This window comes from Mastacembelus armatus, chromosome 14 (assembly GCF_900324485.2).
Source record: "Mastacembelus armatus chromosome 14, fMasArm1.2, whole genome shotgun sequence".
NCBI classification, from domain to species: Eukaryota; Metazoa; Chordata; class Actinopteri; order Synbranchiformes; family Mastacembelidae; genus Mastacembelus; species Mastacembelus armatus.
In genome coordinates, this window is record NC_046646.1 from 21,845,738 (window position 1) to 21,866,128 (window position 20,391).

Below are 20,391 nucleotides of genomic sequence, written 5' to 3' on the forward strand. Positions count from 1 at the left end.
ATTTCAAATCCTGTCTGCCTGGTGTAAACAACTGCTGATTAGTTACCAAGGATCACAGGGTAATGTTGAGGTGTTTGGATGAAGAAGGCATTAGTGCTGTCAGGAGCATGTCACATGAGCAGAGAGCATAAGCATTTGTACCCATCGCACATAAACATGTAGAAAATGCATTTCTTGACAAAAACTATGATGGTGATTGATGTCATTTTCACACTCTGACACTATCAGCTACGACACAGCACATCCCAGAATAAACACTCCTTAACAGTCTGAAACACAGTGTCAGCAAAGGTGAAACAGACATGCAGAACTGACACTGACAACAAAAACACAGTGTATTAACTCATAGAGGTTACAATGCTCACAAATAATCACATTGTTCTGTACCAGACTGGCTTCTTCTGGTTCTGTGGTGAGCATGATGTGGTTATGATATAGATATATGTATGTATAAAACAGACTGTGTTTTTATCACACTCTAAACCACAGTGGATTTTCTTGTGCAGTTGTAAAAATGTACTTGTGGCCATGTTCATATGGTAATAATACATACCCTATAAAGACAGGATGGATTTGTATACTGCTGAAACCCACAAAGTTGTTTTTCTTGTAGCTAGAACATTGGCTCTGTGGTGTTATTTGCGAAACACATAAATTCCCACTTGTGTGTAAGTGCCCTCCCCCAGGTGAATTGAAAAACAGATTAGAAAGCAAACAAGGGGAAGGGTAGAACACCGTGGGCATGTAAGAGAGAAAGCAAAAGTTTTCGTGGAGAGGAAAAAACTTTAGTGATTCTTATGGACAATGTGGCAGATATGTAAACATGTATGTGGCTGCAGACGCCGAAGAGCAATAAAAACACTTTCGGCACCTTTTTTTATTCACAAGAATACAAAGGCGTTTGGAGAACTCTAATAGATTACCTTCTTCTCTCCAAAGAATGTTTGCAACTGCAGAATCAGCCGTCAAGCAACGGAAAGGCAAAGGGGGGGGAAGAGAGGAAAAACATTAATTCACTTGAAGAAAAAAGAAAAAGAGACAGCATGTCCAAGAAACACAGGAGGTGATTTCTCTAGTGCCATGTCAAAACAAAACATATTTGACAGCTACAAAATGTTCCTCACTACTGGTGACAGGACCATATTTCCCGCGCCTAAATCAAGACATCACTCTTGTCTCGAGAGGAGACAAGTCATCGATTATTCTCTTTAATTTCAACTGGCCTGATTAGCTCTTTCTAGGTATCCGTGGTTAACTTGTCAAAATGATGCAATCTAACGAAAGAGAAAATATCAGAGAAGAGATAAAATCTGTGACTAGATTGTTTAAAACTATTTCAATGAGATTGCTCCATAAATCGGAGTAAACCCTCTTACACAGTCACAATAAACAGTGTTTTTGTTCACACCACGTAAAGAATGAAAAGGTCTCTTCAGCTCTTGCATGTCTGTGTTCTGTTCTCATAACGTTCCCCTCAGTGGACAGTAACAGGGATGGATGTTTAAATATGGTTTTAAGACCCACATCCCATCCACAGATGTAGTCACTGATTTGGTTTCGTGCTTCTGGGAGTGATAATTAAATGATTAGAGGTCGACTGAAATGCAACGTAACTTTGCCATGTTTACTGAAGAATGCTCTTTGCTGAGGGCCAAACATGTCAAAGCAGCAGTCAAACTGAGGGAAACTAAAAAGTTCTAATACACTATTCTTTATGTCGGACAAGAGGAGTCCCAGGTGCTGCATTAGTTTTCTTCCACTTTGAGACACTAGACGAGATAAAAAGAACAAATGTCACCCCTGACGCTCACTTTTTGTTCCTGACGCCCGACGTCTGTCAGGTACGGACATTATTTGGCTGATACTATCTAGTCTGATCTCAAAATTAGGATGAAAGATGCCAGGCTTTTGGGTGCAGTTAATACAGAAGTTCGACTCTCTGTAAATGTCATTGCACTGCTGCTTCACCATTATTCCGTTCCCCACCATGTTTTTCAGCCATTTGATATCTGCTGAGGAACCATCTGACAGCAGATCATTTGATATGAAGCCCTTTCTAAGACAGCTACTACCACTCTGAGCCCTGATGCCAGATAATGGTAATAGTATTAAAAAAAAAGTTGAATCTTTGCTTTCATTATCTTAAAACATTATATGTTTATGTAACTTACATTCTACTTAAAATGACGTCATTAGGGTTTATGTTGTAAACATCTAAAAAAAAATCTGTGCAAACGTGTTTGGGGTCGGAGGTCATACTTGGTTTTGTATTTGACAAGATGGAAATGTTATTTAGATGTTATTCACTTACTGTGCTGTTTCTTTATATTCTTTACAGTATACAGGGTGAAGGTTGACAGGGTGTGACTTACGGGTCTTCTTGGCCGAGTCTTCCACAAACAGAGAGGAGATATCTTCATCCACTCCCACTTCGTTCTTGGCGATGCATGTGTAGGCACCAGTGTCTTCGTAGCGGACGCTGCCAATGAAGAGCTCGCTACCATTGGCTACAAGGAGAAAGAAAACAAACAGAAAAAGAACGTGTTCCTGTTACTTGAAGGTTCAGTGTGTACTATTTAGAGTGATTTAAAGCCATGTTCTGCCACCATGTTTCCACAGTAGCCCAGAAGGGACAAACCAGACATTGGCTCTAGAGAAGGGAATCACATTTTATTCAAAGGTGACGGTCTCCATCCTGCAGTCTCACTATTAGATGCCACAAAATCTTTCGCATTTTACACAATGCACCTTTAATGGAGTGCGTTACATATAAATTAAAGTGAAAGAAATGCCTCAGAAACACAAGGATTCATGTTAAGCAGGTCTGATGTGGTTTATTCCAGACTCTAGACTGCAGTTCAGTTGAGACTAATTATCAACCTTAGATGCACACAGCCCACATCAAACTTCTGTTGCTCTTTTCCACAAGAAATGTAAAAAAGCAACCATACAGGATATAGCGTTGCACTTATTTATTTATGCATTTATGAGCTCTACTCTAATGCATATTTCCCCTGATATATGGTACAATGCTGCATTGTTTGCCTCAAGTTGCAGCAGTGACATCAGATGGAGGTCACAGGTGATGCTGGTGCACAGGTGAAGTTAAGACACAGAGGTGCTTATCAGAAGCAGACTCTGATCTGCTGTACCATTAAGGTGTGTGATGTACAGCTGCTGTCTGGTTCTTCCTGTACGTACTGTAGCACTACAGTGATCACACACACTTTACTGCATGGCAGGAGTGAATGACGTGGAAAGTGGAGCTCTTGCAGAGTATGTTGTATAAGAACATTTAGATGAAGTTTCAGTTTTCATCTCTCTCTACATCTTTTGAAGTATCTGTAGCATCTGTGAATGTCTAGAACTTCAAACATTCACACACACTCTCTCTCTCTCCTGTTAGATTTCTTCTTTTCACTTCACATCCACTGTCCGTTAAAACATAAAGCTACTTGAGGTGCCCAGCAAGGGCAAGCTGTGCTTGTTTGTACACTAAACCTGATCTACACCTTCTAATTTCTGCCTGCTGGGTTGTAAAATAAGACATTACAGAAGTTGATGCAAAGCTTCTCACATTAGTGAAATGTCTTTTTGGATTCTGAAAATAATTCTCTTTTATCAGGGGGAAAATATGTCATGCTTTGAAGTGAAAACTGCCTTCAAGGTCTTCATCAAATGAGACACCACTTTAATTATTTCTAATTCCTATAATTATGCTCAGATCAATTCTTATTGAAAACCACTGAATCAACCACTCATTAAATTAGTCTTTATAATTTTATTTTGCAACAAATGTCAGAGACAAATTTAGGAACTAGCTGGTGAATTCAGTGCAGTATTTAGCAGCTCAATAACCAGATAGTTGTGTCAGGAGCCAAACAGAACTGAAACTGAATATTAGATGTCCTGAAACTGAACTCCAAATGTTAATGTTGCTCTGGAACTGAAGAATCCACAATACAAACAGGTCCAGTACAACAGCTGTGTACTGTTCTAATACATCATTGTTGGATTTATAGCTAGTGGCCAGAAACATAATTTCCTGTGACAAACCTAAACAGCAAACCTGCTTTACAGACTGATTCTGACCATGACTCTAGATAATCCTCACTATAAACGGCTTCAGTGGCAAAACTTATCAAAGTTATATAAAAACTTATATATCTGTAACTTCCTTCAAATGCTAAGAGAGTAGAAACGCACATATGTCAGTGAGGTCAGTTTCTATAAACCTACATGTTTGGGTGTTTGTAAAAAGTATCCAAATAAACTAAATAAATAAACTAAGACTAAATGGAAATGAAGAAAACTATGTCATATGTCAAACATGTGAAAACACATTTCTAGTGGTTTGGTGAAGACCAGAGTTTAAAAGAATCAGGATCTGATACATTTCATAAGAGCAGAGGACAGGACCATCATTGTCCATCAGAGCAACTGAAACAAAGCTGGATTTTGCATTACAGTCAGGATTTCCACACAGATTCTCACCTGTCAGCAAAGTAATACTCTAATAAAATAAACATAATAACAACATTATACATGGTGTGGTTAGGTTACTTTACTCTGACACTATACACCCAAAAGTTTTCGAGAATTGTTGCTTGTATGTATCTGTGAAGGTGCGTCTGTCCACTCTCCTACTTGATGTTTTGTTAACTGCCTTCTGATGAGCCTCTCATTGTTACTGCTAAATATACAAAAGTATAGAGATGTAGCTCACTCATCAGCCACCAATGCAGTTTGCAGTCATCCTTCATGAGGATGTGACTATTGTCATTTTTTTGAAACTGGGTTGGAAAAAAGTTCCTAAGCCCCGTTGCCAAAATGAATCTGGGTCACAAAAATTGTCACGTCAACATATCCCTGTAGATGTGTTAAATGGTTCGCTTTATAACAAACTAAGCAGCAGGGACCGTCTGGCCGAGATCTACAACAGACTCGAGTGGTTTCAGTGCTGTGGACACGAATTCATTCATTCTGCAACACAAAGCAGTTTCTGTCTTTACTGTTCAAACGTGGTTTAGTTCAGGTTTTAGAGAATTCAGCAGTAAGTGAGGACAGAGGCAACACTTTTACAGCATCTTCATTACACTCCTGACGTGCAAATGAAATAGTAAATCACGCCTCATCTGTTTTGATCATTTTTTAAATGATGGCTAAGTGAAAATGATAATCTACACTACTTAATCTACATTTCACCCTATTCTTGTTTTTAATGGAAAACACAGAAATGATCATTCCTGCTCCTTGTCAATTCCTACATTAGTTGGTAAATCTCAAACCGTTGCCACCACAGTGTTTATGTGTTGGTGAACCTTGCAGAACCTCCCTTGTTTGAGTGTCTGAGGGTTGATAACGGGCTATTACCACAGGTAATGACCCACACGCAGCCAATAAACTCTCCCCTAATGAGAACTAGGCCATAAAAAGAGAGGCCATGTTCCATTCTGCTCCTTCTCTCTGATATTGAGAGTGTGTCTCTAAAAAAAACCTTCTCTCCCGACACACAGTGTATCTCATTTTATTCTCACTCTTTGAACTCCCCTCTTCTTTCACTTCTAAAGAATAAGTGTTTATTTTGCCAAAATGAAGACAGCTGACGAGGGTGGCCACAATCTTAGTTTCATTACCGATACATAATACATGAAAGGAACAACAAGATATTACTGCAGGCAAGTGGCACAGAACTTAGTTTGACAGGACACCGACTTTGTCAGATCGTCAGGCTTTGTTTATCCAGTGGCATAGCTTTGGTTTTTAAAGATTTGTTTCAGCATACTGCCACACTGCTTGTATGTACATTCAAAAACACTGCACCAACAATAATATGCACAGCATGCTGACAGCACTAAAAGAATTTTTTAAAACTCCTCACCTATGAGCGAAAGCTGTTTGGAGGATCTAGGCTGCAGGTCCATGCCGTTCTTCAGCCAGAGGAGTTTGGGATTTGGGATGCCGTCGGCGTGGCAGTGGAGGCTGGCAGATACGCCCGGCTCCTGGGCCTGCGTCTCTGGATAGACCAGGATCACTGGAGGGACTGGATGCACAAACAAAACCGAACACACAAACAGGGAGGGAGTAGAGGGGACGAGTGAAAGCATAATTACACACTGTTTCATGGTAGACCGTAATTCCTGGAGGAATATAGCACAAACATTCACACATGCAGCAGGCATAGAGGAATACGTCTCACCCCGGCATGGAATATATTCACACATAACAAGAATCTAAGAGCTCCCGGGCTGCTTTATTAAAGCTCGTCTCCTACATGAAATAGATGTTAGATGTATCTACCACCACCTCCAGGGAGAAGACCGCAAATGAATGTGGAGAAATCCAGGAGGAAAATGAAATATGAGGTAATAGTTTACATGAGCAGATAAAATGTCATTTTCTGGTTACGATGCTGATGCACTTTCTCAACCTTGAGGCTGCTGCCAAATCCTGATCCCACCTCCTCTCAGGAGTTCAATCAATTCTTGCACTCAACTTATAACCTTGCCCCACTAATGCAATGCTAAGTTTGCATAATTTGGTTTTGTGTTTTTTAATAGGTTAATGTGGTGGTGGAACACACAGTAGTTCAATATATTTACTCAAAAATTACACTTGAATCCAATTTTGAAACACTTCCCATTTTATCTTTTTATATCCTAGTACTGGCACTTCTCTTTCTTAGTACTTCTTCCACCACTGATCATTTCTTTCTTGACCACTACCCACAATCACACTACACCCACACATGAAGTTACACTGGACCCTCATCCTGTCTGAAGATCCATGTAATTTAATCTGTGTCTCGCAGTATGAAATGGTGCAGCACTTCTTCCTTTCTCTCTTTTTTATTAAACATGTGCACGTGACATTGCGAAAACATCCTGAACAGCACTGATACTATAGTACAGAGTACTGCATAACCAAAGTAGGAAAACTAGATGGTTTCTTTACTAATAGTGAAGTTGCAGCACAGAAGGACACATGGGTGTTATTGCTTTGAAAGCACAACAGGTTGCAAACCGCCCACTTAGTTTAATGTGCTGCTTGGCTCCCTTCCATTTCACCTTATCTCACCTTGTGCTATCTCACTTGAAATACCTTGAATCCCCAACACAAACATTTGGTAATTGCCCTCTCCTGATAACTCACCCGTCAAGACCCTACTCAGCCTCTGTGACTCCCCCCCACTATAATTCCCTCTCCCACTTTAGCTCCATGAAAATGCTACAGCGATTCTTTTCAATTAACATCTAAAACAAAAAACAGTCACACCTATTGTGTCTCTTAATTCAAAGAGACTTAAATGAATACATTTCCCCCTTTCTGCCTGTCAGTCTGAGACAAAAGTACAGATATCAGGAGTGCTGTATCTTTGTTGTTACATTTGGGAGGGAGGGAGCTTTTAAATTTCTTCTTCCATAGATTTTCTTTGGAGAGATGCCTAGTACTAAAAACTAAAAGGTAGGGGAGATGAAGGCCCCTGTGCATATGATTAATATGAGCGAGCTAGTGCTTTGAAAAGTTCAGTCTGCCAGAATCAGTGAGTGCCTCCTGGTTTTCAGATGTGTTTTAGCCTAAGTAGCTTTTATCCACTGCATAGAATCAAGTGAATATGCTGCATGCACACTCTCTTCATCACAACCCTCTGTTCTCCTCTCTCCTCCTTTACAGGGATTATTTTACATCTGTGACCCTTAGAGATCATAGTTCATGCGTTGTTTTTATCTTGCCTTGACTTGCAGCTCTCTGTAGGAATCAGTCAGGCATATCTGAAGCTGGTTTTTATCCACATATTCTATGCTTTTATTGTTTTAAAAACAACAAGCCTCAACACTGCCAGCTGTACAATGACTGTCTTGTCTCTTTTAATTTACAAGAATCAAGAGTCTAGGATGGATCTTCTGCAGTACATCCAATAAATGGAAGGAGCACGATCAGGAGTACTTGGCCCTTCTCAAACATCTGTGAGAGTATGGAAAAGGCTGAGAACCACTATGACATGACAACGCTGCACTTACTGCTTCCAGGTCTTCTAAGAGCAAGTTGACGTAAGTGACCTTGAGACTATTCTTTAACCACAAAGCCCGAGGTTTAATTGTCTAGTTGCCTTACCAGCCCTATCACTGGACATGTTCTTCACTGTAAACAGGTCAGGCAATAAGAAACATCTGTTCATGGGGGAACCATAGAGTAGCAAACACAAAATGAAAGCGTTCTGTCCACACTCCTCCCACCACTGTAAGTAAGAAATGAGCCACTACTGACCATTCACCTGCAGCACATGTGTCTGATAGAGGTCTTCGTAGCCATAGGCATGGCAACTGTAGTTCCCCATGTGGATGGTTGTCACTTTGGTAATGTACAGGGAGCCATCGTCCCCAAAGTCCTGTAACAGAAGAGAAATGGAAGAGGAACATTAAGTAAAAAAATGAAGAGGCCGAGGGGGTGAGGAAAGAAAGAAGGAAGAGGAGGAGGGAGGAAAAGTGAAGACAGGAGAAGAAGAACAGGAGGTGTAGGAGAGGAAAGAGTGGTGAAAAATGGGGCGCAGGTAGGAGCCACAGGGAGTGAGGGAGAAATGAAAGTAGCTTGATAGAAAATATAAGAATGCTAGGAGAGAGCCAGAAAAGGAGGCACAAAACAGCAGGGAGTGATGGGACAAGACAAGAGAGAAAAAGAGTGATGTGAATAGGAAGAGAGACCATGAATCAACGGTCTCCCTGTTGAGCTGAAGCAGGCGTTGGGGAATTTGATCCTCCTCTCTCCTCTCATCACGCTGCCTCAGTCTGATAAATGGCAAGGGTTAAAAATATAAAGCCCATTAGGTTGATGAATGGAGCTGGTTGTTGTTGGTGCAGCATCCGGCAGTCACCAGGGGGTTCCAGCCACAGCTTAGGGTGGATTAAGGCATTAAATAGTTTGCTGTCCCACCATGTGGCAGAGCAGATGTCCTGATGCAGCTCTGTTGTGACATCGAAAACCACAAACGGCTGTTTTCTTTCTGAAAACTGTGGTCAAGAATGTGTCTGACACACTAACACATAACACTATCAAGGTCTGTGACGGGAAAAATGAGGAATGATTTCCTCGTGAGATAAATGGGGAGTTAAAGGTTTAAAAATTAACAATTAGGGTGAGACAACTATACCAGATACAACAAAAAAAAAAAAAGATGAAAACCATGATGATGAATCATTTGTTGAGACTAACAGTATCTAACCTCATTGTAACGACGGACTGACCTGACCTCAGTGACTCTAAACTTCAAACAAAACTGTCATTTACATTAAATTTCATTTCTTTAGTTATGTGCAAATGTTTTCAGCTCACATGAAAAAGCATGAAAAAGTCGATTGTGGTGTAACTGTGCAGAGGCCACGAGTCATATAATCTATTTTTGAAAAAAACATTTCAAACACACTTTTTCATCTAAAACTGGGCACCTTGGGAAGTTCTGATGTTGGTGCAGCCCTGGTATCCAGGCCAAACAAGTCTTAATTTTACGTTTTTGATAAATTTGACAAAAGCCTCAAAGTTGCCTTTCACTCTGATCACTAAGCCTGCATTGTCTGTCTGAAATGTAGAAGAGAAATTACCCTAATGTAATTTGGAGATTCTGACTTGTAAAGCTGCTCAAAACATAAAAGGCTATCATTGTTATCCTTAGAGCTCACAAAATGTACTGATGGCACCCAGACAGAAGAAAAACTCTTAGGAGAAAATGACATGCTTTAATTTTCATCCAAGGAAAATTATATCTTTCAGTAATGGAAAGAGCGGTGGAAGAGGTTGTGGCCACATTCAAATCATTAAAACTTAAGTCAGTCATTGAGGTTTTTTTCAGATGCAAAACCACATTGATGTCTCCTGTGCCCTATTTTTTCAATAGTAACCATCTTTGCTTTTTCATAATAGACAGAATCGCACTGATGAAACATCTGAATGTACTTAAGAGCCACATCCATGTTATGTTTACCAAGTGGTTCCAATGCAGTTACAAATAAAAACAGGGACGTAAAATAGTTTTTAATAAAATAAACTGCATTATTCATTATATTTATGAATGAATCTGTATATACGTCGTGCTTGGATGTACTGCAGCACCTACAGTATATGAAGCCATTTCATCTGTTCCTGTTTGCAGCTGTGCCTTTACTTTCAAACCTGGAGAAAGTGGTCTGAGTCCTCCAACATTCACAGTGCAGTTACTTTATAGAGGGAAAAAAATCTCTACTCAAAATGTAAATTCCCCTGATTAAGAAGAGAAAATAGAGGAAAAAGAACAGTGAAAATGGTAAAGTGGTGAGGAAGCAGGCAAATGAAGACAGAGAACAAAGAGCCAAAAGAGACTAAGAGAAAGTCGACAAATGAGAGCGATTGTAAAGGAGAGTGAGCCTTCAGGTTTAGGGATTATACTCGAGAGTGCAGAAAGATTTTCAATCACTGTCATATGAAACTTCTGCTTCCATTTAACACAGTTCAACAGAGGGAAATTACGTATTATTAGCAGAATGTATTTCAAGAAATGTGCTGTAAATCAAATACATCACACTAACACATAGGATATGCTTAGAGACAGAAAAATACTTACTACTTAGTACTGTACTGCATATATGAAATACTTTTGCATATTTATAAATGCACTACAAGTATGTGAAATACAAATACATACATCAGCTCAGCTGTTTATCTTCTGCACTATGGGCACTTTGGATAATCTTTCAAAATTCCCTTAATCGAATTGATTATTTATCATTTCTTTATCCAGCTAAATTGCCAGCTGTGTGGAGCCTACACAGAAATCACTCCAAATTATAAGGAAATCCATCACAGAACAAAGTACAGAGGTTATCTCAATCATTACTTTAGGGATTTGGTTTCATCTTTGATCTGACTGAATGAAAAACAAGCCAAACACAGCCAGTGCCCCCCCCCCCCCCATACAGATCACTGTGCTCTGTGGAAATTCATTATGCACAGGCAGGAGCCTGTGGGACCTCTGTTGCCATCACCTCTCCAGTCTCCACCATAACACTTGACATTGTTTATCGGCTCATCATCACAGCAGACCAACAAGGCCGCTCATTAACATGCAATTAGTGAATTGTGATCTGGCGGTGGGTAAAGCAAGGCCGGCACTGTGCTGTCAAGTGTACAGATGTGTCTAAAAAGATCCATGGCCACATAGTTCATTAAACACTGAGAAAGCTATAACTCTGTTTCATGGAGCATGCTAGGGAGTAAATGTGTCCTTCCTTATATGTTCTTTTTTTCCTGCTACTGTCCTTCTACCACCCTTCCTTCTTTCTTCCCTTATTTGTTCATGGTTGATCATCAGACCGTACATGGTAAGAGCTTTTTTTTTTTGAATTCAGGGGAGTAGGATTCCCGGCACATCTCCAAAGATCTCATAACCCTAACAGCATTTTGTAAGTACTGCAAACAGAGTGCAAATACAAACAAGAAACAATGTGCTCATGATTAGAAATTAGCTGATAAACTCCCCAAGCTCTTAACACGTTTAGAGCAGAAATGTGAATTTCTAATTTTAAAAAGGTGCTAATGGACTATTCGTTTTCAGACAATGTGAAGAGCCCCCTGCTGTGCCCTCTTACAGCCGAAGTTTATCAAATATTAATCAGGTGGCACAATTACATTTCTAAAAAAAAAAAAAAACAACACACATCCACATACACACACTCTAAAGTAGTAATATGTTGAAAACTGTTGTTATGGGATTATACATTTAAAAAAACAAAGAAGTTCAACTCAGGATCACAGCCGACTAAATCTGTTAATACGTATTTAAATACTGACTCATTGACAGTGTGATGTTAAATGAGATGCTCATAATGACAAACCCACTGATAATTGTCTTTCATTTATTATATGGTTTAGTCACATCACGCGCAGTTAGAGTCTGTCTGGTGTGTGTGGGACGTGTTGGACGTCTAACGACTGAAAAATAAGATATTTTCTCAGGGGTTAGTGGAAACAAAACAATAGAGGGGCAAGTGAAAACCAGATCCATCTTTAATCAGATGGACACAAACCCTAAGAAAAATCACATGATAACGTTGCTCTGTGTAAGTAGAACAAATGCAAAAAAACTAGCACTTACGTTAATATCCTCCAGGTCCAAGAAGTTTAATACGATGCCGTTCCTCTTCCAGATGATTGGTGGGCGCAGCGTCCCCTGGATGGCACAGGTGAGGACAGCGCTGAGGCCTACTGTTACCGTGGAGACGCTGATGCGCTGGTCCTCGGGCAGGCTCAGCTGGACAACCTCTGTTAGAATGAGAGGATGAAAGGAGGTGATTGGTATATTAGATGACAGACGAGCAGAGAAAAGATGACGGCAAGAAGAAAAGATGGAGAAAAATGAGAAGATGGAGAAAGAATGAGAAAAAAGGCGATAGAGGAAATCACAAATCAGAATGAGTGTGCTGATGTAGTGGAAGTGTAGCCAGGCTTAATACATTTCTAAGAATCTATCTCATTACTGGTGGACCGGAAAGGATAAACAGCTGTCCGGGAGTGAAGGATATCCAGTATGAAAAAAGATCACGTGTCAGAGGACGCAGAGCTAGCCAAATATCACTCTTCTCATTAAGGGAAATTTATGTTCATTGAAATGGCCATCCAATTCAATTCACCTTTATGGGAAATTAGGAATTATCCGTCACTGGTTCCCTTTGGCATCATAAATAGTATCTGTCGCCAAGCTGTGTGGCCAGGCACCATATCTACTGAGTCACAGTTACAGTCTGAAAACTTTGTCATCTACTGAACCTTTTCCTTTATATCATCATATTTGAACTTACACTGGGCCCAAAGTCTTAACTCATCATCCAAACTTTACAGCAATACTACGTAATACACAGGATACAGCATGTACTATGAATTTCAATAATATCCTGGAAAAAAAAAACGAATTTACCATTGGAGATTAATAAAGCTCATCTTATTTTATCTTCTATCTTGTCATCAACTAAAGCTTTTTCAAGACATTTATTGTATCACCATCAAATCCTTTGAATTTCTCTGTTTTGTTGTTGGGTATAGAATTAAGTGAGAAGCATACGTACACACCAATGACAGTGAGGTGTGTCACTGCGGAGCTCAGGCAACGCCAGCACTGACATGATATATGTCACAGAGTGACCCTGGGTCAACACTGGCTCAGGCACAGGACACACTTGGTTCAATAAATGAAGAAGCACAGACACACCTGATGGAAATCTAAATGGAGCCAACCAAGCATGACACTGGGCAAATCACACATTTACACATTGCATTTACTGGCCTGATACTAATAAGTGCCCTTGCTGCATGACCTTTTAGTGCTGAATATTTAAAGAAAGGATCTAATCAAAGGAAGAAAAAGAAGGGAAATTGAAATCTGTTATGATGTTTGGAAATTGAACAGCCATAGATGATGGAAGTGCAATGAAAATAACAAAATAACTCCTAATACATTCAACACAAAGAGAAATTGTGCTGCAAGAGAAATTGGTCATGCAGGCTAATTCATCAAGCTGGCGAGAAATACCCTAACACACCAAAACACTAGGTATAACTGAAGATACAACACAGTAAGCACAGTTATATAAATCGCATCTTCTCAGCAAATAAACAATATTCCCCTATTTACTGAAAGGTTCAATGTGTAATATTTAGTACAATCTATTATCAGAAATGGAACAAAGTGTTCATAAACATGTTGTCATTAGAGTGCAATCACCAGAAAATACCATTACGCTGCTCCGTGTTTTGTTTGTAAAGTCACAGCCACTTTATATTTTTTAATGCCATGAAACATTCTGCAATCTCACCACTATATGCCGCTAAATATTTCACATTTTACACATTGCACCTTCAGGCATCATCGTATTCATTTAAGCCTATTTCGCAAACAAGCTACAATAACCAATTGTCTTGTTATTGTCCCTTATAAAGCAGGTGCTGTTTATTCCTCAGCTTCTGAAATGAGCAAATTATCCATTGCCAAAACGTTTGCACATCAATTCATATTAAAAAATACTATCTAAACACCAGTGTCACGAAAATCTTACACAGGACAATATTTCATGGTCCAGACTTCACACAGATGGCTAAAGGACTTGAAATGTTTGTGGGGAACTTTCTGTCCTGATCCAACGCTGTAGGAAAAGACCTCTGGATATTAGCTGTCTGTCTCACGTAGGTCTCCAGGTGACAGATATATCTGGGCCGACAGCCTGGTCTGTCAGTGATATTTCAGAATGCCTTGGGTACGGTGCACTGCCAGGTCCAACAAAGTTATAATTCAGCAGAGCAGTAATTTGGGTGGCAGAAAGGCTTTGAGTGCCATGTGGACAGATGAACGATGAAGAGCATTGATCTTACATGGCTTAAAGGGCAGTACTATGAATTTCAACTAGACCACTGCTCCCTTTGAATTTAATACAGCGCATGGAAATAAGGCCTGTGTGGTTTGCTATGTGTTCATGCAACAGTTGACCATTCAGGTGGACATCAAGTTCACTTTTTAATGTGGAGAAGAGGAGGTGCAGCTTTACAAGTGTGCTGGTGAGGCCTGTCTCTACAAAGGTCAGTCAGGGCAGAAGTGCAAACTATTTAATAGAGTCTGGCAGATTTATTTGCCTACAATGAAGGATGGTGGTACTTCTAATAATATCTACAACAGGTACAACGCCGGTGCAGTGAAGACGGGACATTGATCACTGATTTGATATCATGATGGAAAAAAAAACTTAAAAAATAAAAAGACACTGACGTTTAATGACAGAACTAGTTTGCACTGAAGAAAGAAGAAGAGAGCAGGTTACTATTATGGTTATTTTGACCTAATAGCTTTGGCTGGCGAGTCTCAAACAGCACTTTGTTGATCTGATCTGAAACAAACACCTTCATTTTATTCTGCTGTGAAGCAGTACTGACAGCAGTGAAAAACTAACCGTCGGCTCAGAGCCCCTAATGTGAGGCTGTAACACTGCTGTCTACATACCAAATCAAATAGGAGATGCTCCATCAATTCAAAATGGGCAGCTGTGTTTGGATATTTCCGGCAGCAGCCAGCCAACCCCACATATGAGCTCGGTCTAAACTTTCAAAGCTTTGGCTGATGTGTTGGACCTCACTTAAAATGACTGACTGAAAAGCCATAATTTAAAAAGAAACAAACTTTTTAAAACCACGCAGAAATGAATCCTGACACCATGAAATGAATTCTTATGCCATCCTAACTCGCCCCACTGAGCTTACAGCTCTGAGACCACAAATACACCAAAGGTTGCACCCTTTTTATTTGGCAAAAACCAAACATGCAGCATTAGTTAAAATGTGCTGACTGATTTAGATGTTGCTGTTCTAGAGAAACTAGTTCTAGGACATTTTAAATGTTATGATTGAACCTTTGGGGGTAGTGTTATAGTTAGTTTGTGTTTTACCTAACTTACACAAAACATGCCACCTAGTGCTGTGGTGTAGATCACTGGTGTGACTTTAGCTGATTTCAGCGCTGGATTCACCGACATTACGGTGAGTACATCACAATCATTGTTGGCTTTAGTCTCTGTATGAGATGTGGAAAATAAGAAAAATATAGGACATCACAGGCCTCATCTAATAAATTACAGTAAAAATTGGGTAAACAAAACAAGTGTAAAGACAAAGAAACAACAGAAAAGTGTAAAGAACACAAAGGGTGGAAATGAGCTCAAATATGAACAAAAATACAGAAAAGAGGACAAGCAAACAAGAAAAAGGCACACTAAATGATACAGGGGCATAGAGATGTAGTATAAGTGTGTGTGTGTGTGTGTGTGTGTGTGTGTGTGTGTGTTAGAGAGACAGGAAGACAGACAAATCGGATTCAGAACATGTACATTATCTCCCAGGGAATAACTAATGTAAGACTGCGGCTCAGAGTTGTGTTTTCCACTTTTATGAGACCAACCCCTTGTGAGGTAGAGTAAGACATCAAGCCACACAGCAGAGCAGCAGAACACCATGAGGTTTTTACAGGGTAACATGGGTATAATCCTGACTGTGGACTAGAAAAGGGAAATAGAGAGGTGGTGAGGGGCAGACAGCAAGGACCAGAGACAGATGGAAAGAGGGTACAGGTGAAGGAGGGGGATTTGAGGAGCCATGAAAGTGGGTCCAGGAAACATACTGTAGGACTGTTTGGGCATGAAACAATGTCCAGGCATCAGCTGTCATACAACCATTGTCTTCAACAACATTAAAATGGGCAGAAGGCTCTACGACAACGACAAACCCAGTCTTAATAGTAGACCAAATTATCACAACACAATACGTGGCACCATTTCTTTACTTAAAGGATCCTTTTTGCTTAAAATGTTGTCTCATTACATATAAACACATGAAACTATAAACGAGTCCCATCTTGGCTGGTGGATTCTGTGCACTGTGGTGATCTGCACATCAAGATAAATGTAGTTGTATCTATCACAGACAATTTTAACCAGGTTAAACTATTTTATTATTTATGGCTCTTGTTTCAATAGTATTTCAGTGACTGCGTTTCAGCATGCACACACACATGGTTGTTTTCATTCCTTAGAGGGACTTATATTCATTAACATACATACATTGACCTTAACCATAACCCGTACTTACCTAATTCTAAACCGTACTCTAATCTCAGTCTAACTCCAACCTTATCCTTAAACTAACACACACACACACACACACACACACACACACACCTACACCTTCCCTCACTCACTCACGCACGCACATAGGAAGAGCAGCAAACTCACATACACAGCTCCCTCATTAATTTGGGCTGGAGCCAGTGACACCTCAGATACCTCTGCATTAGAAAACCAAAGTCTGTCTGCCTAAATGTCTCTCTCACACTCACACAAACACACGCACACACACACACTGAATATGATTTTGGTCGAGGATAATGTGTCACTCATATGACAAGTACATCTTCCTCCCTTCATGTGTCATGTATGCAAATATATGCACGGCATTCTCGATTATTCATATTTGACCCTCATTTGGTCTCATTTGATAAATTAAGATTCAGGCATTAATGATTAAGCTCATCACTAAGCGAAAAGCAGCTGCTACAATAAGTGGGCTTGATTTGCCAGCCGTCACGCTTCCTACATGTTCCTGCAAAGCTGCCAAGCTACTGAGCGATGGAGACTTGTAGGATTTAAAGAAACCTCAAGCTGCTTTCATGCTTACACTTGGGTAAGCCCTCAACTAAAACTGTGTTTTTTTAAAAAAATGTGCAATAAAAATGGATTTTCTCATTGATTGTTGCTATGCAACCACCATAAAAGTCATGACAACAGGCAATCATAGCCCATAATGCAACACAATAGTCATGCAGTTAAACACAGGTTCAGAATATGGTTCCCATCAAAGGGGCACATGCTGCCACCTGTTATCATTTTTAATTGAGCTACAACACAACCATGATTGGAAGCCATTAGCAATAAATGCAACAAAGTAGTATACAGGGATACTCTGTGGTGCTTAAAAATGTGGTCTGCTTGTGCATCAAGGTCTGCTCATAAAAATATACACACACCCCTTGACGTGCAAAACATAAAGAACGACGCAGTTGTGTAGATGCATACAAAAAGTCAGTGAGTATTAAGGATGAAAACATTATGGTAAATGGACTGCACTTACTGCCTATGGTGCTTTTCTAACTTAATGGATAAAGTGATTTGCCTCTCATTTCACCCATTTACCCATCAACACATAGACATGTGCGCACACGCACACGCACACGCACACACACACACACACACACACACACACACACACACACACACACACACACACACACACACACACACACACACACACACTCATGGGAGCTAAGAGTCTGAACAAAGGACATTTTGACCTGGACAGAACCAACCAAGCCACCAGCAAAAACTAGCGGTGAAGAGGGGCGACTGTTGTGTTGCTTTCTCAAACACATCGCACAGACTATAGCCAACAACCAGCGGGCATGTTTGAGAAACCATGCTAAATGAGTGAAATTAAGGATACTAATTCAGTTTGCTAAGCTGAACAGCCAATCAGAGCGGTCACTCTTTCTGATGGATAAGCCGCTGATTCAACGCGCTAAATCGGCCAAACATCTGCCAACAGGACGGCAAAAAGTGCCGAGGGTGGAGGGCATACTGCAAAAAGTAGGGAATCAGCCTGGCAGCGAGACACCTTCAGCTTGCTATGTCACGGGCCTAAGGAGCGGGACTCCCATTGAGGACTCACAGTATGTACAAATGATCTTGGTGTGTCACTAATTCATTCTTAGCTATGCTCACTGCAGGGGGCTAGAGCAATCATAAAACATACAGTCCATGATTCAAATACACTGACACCAAATTATTGTCATGTTGTGAATCACACTGTGCATCCACACCTGCTTTCCCAGTCAGTCAATAACTATGCGCTCTCAGTAAGCTCGTTCTATGCATACATTGTATATCACATCACATTTGTACATATAAACGGCTCATTTACTGCTCTCACCCACATACTCTTTTTACTTCATCTCTTATATACACACAATCACTTATTCTCACTAATGCGCACAGACAGAAACTCAAGCTCTCTCTTTGAGAGTGCTGAGGAGGTGATTATTCATGGGAGGGAGATGGGGATGAGCAATCAGTGGCCAGCTCATTAATCACACTGGATGCAGACCCTTAATCTCTTCCACAGGTATGGAGGAACCCTCTGTTGTCACTCCTCACTGCTTCTCCAGCATCCTCTATCTTATTCTACCTCCTGTCTTCCACCCACCAACTCATTTTCTCATCATGCTCTGTTCGCATCCTTCGATATTTTCCTCCTTGTCCTACAGAGGCTCTCACCTTCTTAATATCTCTGTCTATCCCCTGTTTTGCTAAAAGTGCTTCCTTACCTAGCTTTCTTGCAAAAAAAGTCACTCTGGTCCTTCTTCTGTGGTCGGGCCCTTTAACTAGGCAGCGAACAAGCCTTGTTAGGATCACAAAGAGAAGACCAAGAGTGAGCCAGTGGAGGAAATGTACAGTGAAGGTGTGTGTACAGGAAGGAGTATTTTAAAGCATCTTTTGCGAGCTGTATAAATAAAGCAGGAGCAGCAGTTTGGCAGGAAACCTGGCTCTGTTTGATTCCTCCCTCTGCAGCTACATAAGCATTTAAAAAAACAAGGCTGATGATATTTTCACTTCTCAGCAGCAGGATGCTTTGTTAAACTACAGGTGTGCTGTGTTGGTGTGAAGTTGAGTCACTTCTGCTGTTATACCACTTAATTAAAACTAAATAATAAGGTGTTAGTTTATAGTAAAGCGCATGATAATTTGACAAAATTGCTACCTGTTGTTTTATGAAAAAAATGGTTTTATTTCCCAGAGAGAAGAGTTAAATTAGTCAATTAAAAAAAACAAACAAAAAAACACCTTCATAAGAATATAATATGTCACACCTGAGGTTAATGCTCACAAAGAAAGCACTAAAAATAACCCTTCTGTTGTCAACAATATGTATTAGTCAAGATATCTACCAGGGTCCTACTGGAGCTGCATGCTGCCCAGACCATTTAAAGGGAACAATTGTCTCCCCTGCATTATTTAATGACCAATTTCACAGGAGCAGGCTGCTCACCACAGAGCCCATTTTTGAGGTGGGTGTTACTGCTAAGCACCTGGGTGCATTTCAAGGTGACAGTGGATTTACAGTGGAAGAGTCTCAATAATTAACTGGCATCACTTTTGTAATGGCAGGACAGAGCACTCTTTACTGTGTCATTCAGTCCCTAAGGGCGGGAATGAGCTGCTGGGAAAATGAATAGATTAATTGCCTGGATGGTTCACAGACATGTTTACCAAAGTGGGAGACCTCCAAACTCCACAGATAGTAACTTTAATCTTCCTAATACACGTTTAGTTTTTTTGTGGCTTTACTGTTGGGTGTGTTATTTGAAACAGAATCACTAACCTTTGCTGTAAAGTCCCTTTAATGCCAAGCCTGTAAATCGCCACATGCCACGCGCTAATACAGCAACAAGGAAAGTTACACCAATATTGGCTTTTAAGCTTGTCACACTGCAAGTCATCTTTCCACAGCTTTTCCAATATTTCTTGTGTTATGACTTCTGAAGGTCAAACATATTGTGACCCTCTGGCATTATCAAATCGCACTGAGATGAAAGAGCTAGTAGACCATCATACTATTCATGACATTTTTCTTTTCATAGAGCTTCAGAAAAATGTCTGTGCTTTTCTTTCTCTACTTTCTACATTCAATTTCCAAATCTCTTATTAGTGTAATTTCACATGCTGTAACTCAGAAGCTAAATGATTTTTCTTTCATTTTAAACTATATTAACTTGTGGCAACA

General features: G+C 40.2%; 1 protein-coding gene across 3 annotated transcripts in view; it reads right to left on the minus strand.

Annotated features, from left to right (window-relative positions):
• Window positions 1-20,391, minus strand: part of fstl4 (follistatin-like 4) — a 142,675-nt gene that overhangs the window by 14,615 nt on the left and 107,669 nt on the right. For all 3 annotated transcript variants that reach the window (XM_026328733.1, XM_026328732.1, XM_026328731.1), the window contains exons 6-10: window positions 12,122-12,288; window positions 8,269-8,389; window positions 5,882-6,043; window positions 2,373-2,507; window positions 924-950 (exon numbers count right to left, since the gene is read on the minus strand). In XM_026328733.1, the coding sequence (XP_026184518.1) occupies window positions 924-950; window positions 2,373-2,507; window positions 5,882-6,043; window positions 8,269-8,389; window positions 12,122-12,288 (612 nt within the window). The remainder of the gene's footprint in view (window positions 1-923; window positions 951-2,372; window positions 2,508-5,881; window positions 6,044-8,268; window positions 8,390-12,121; window positions 12,289-20,391) is intronic.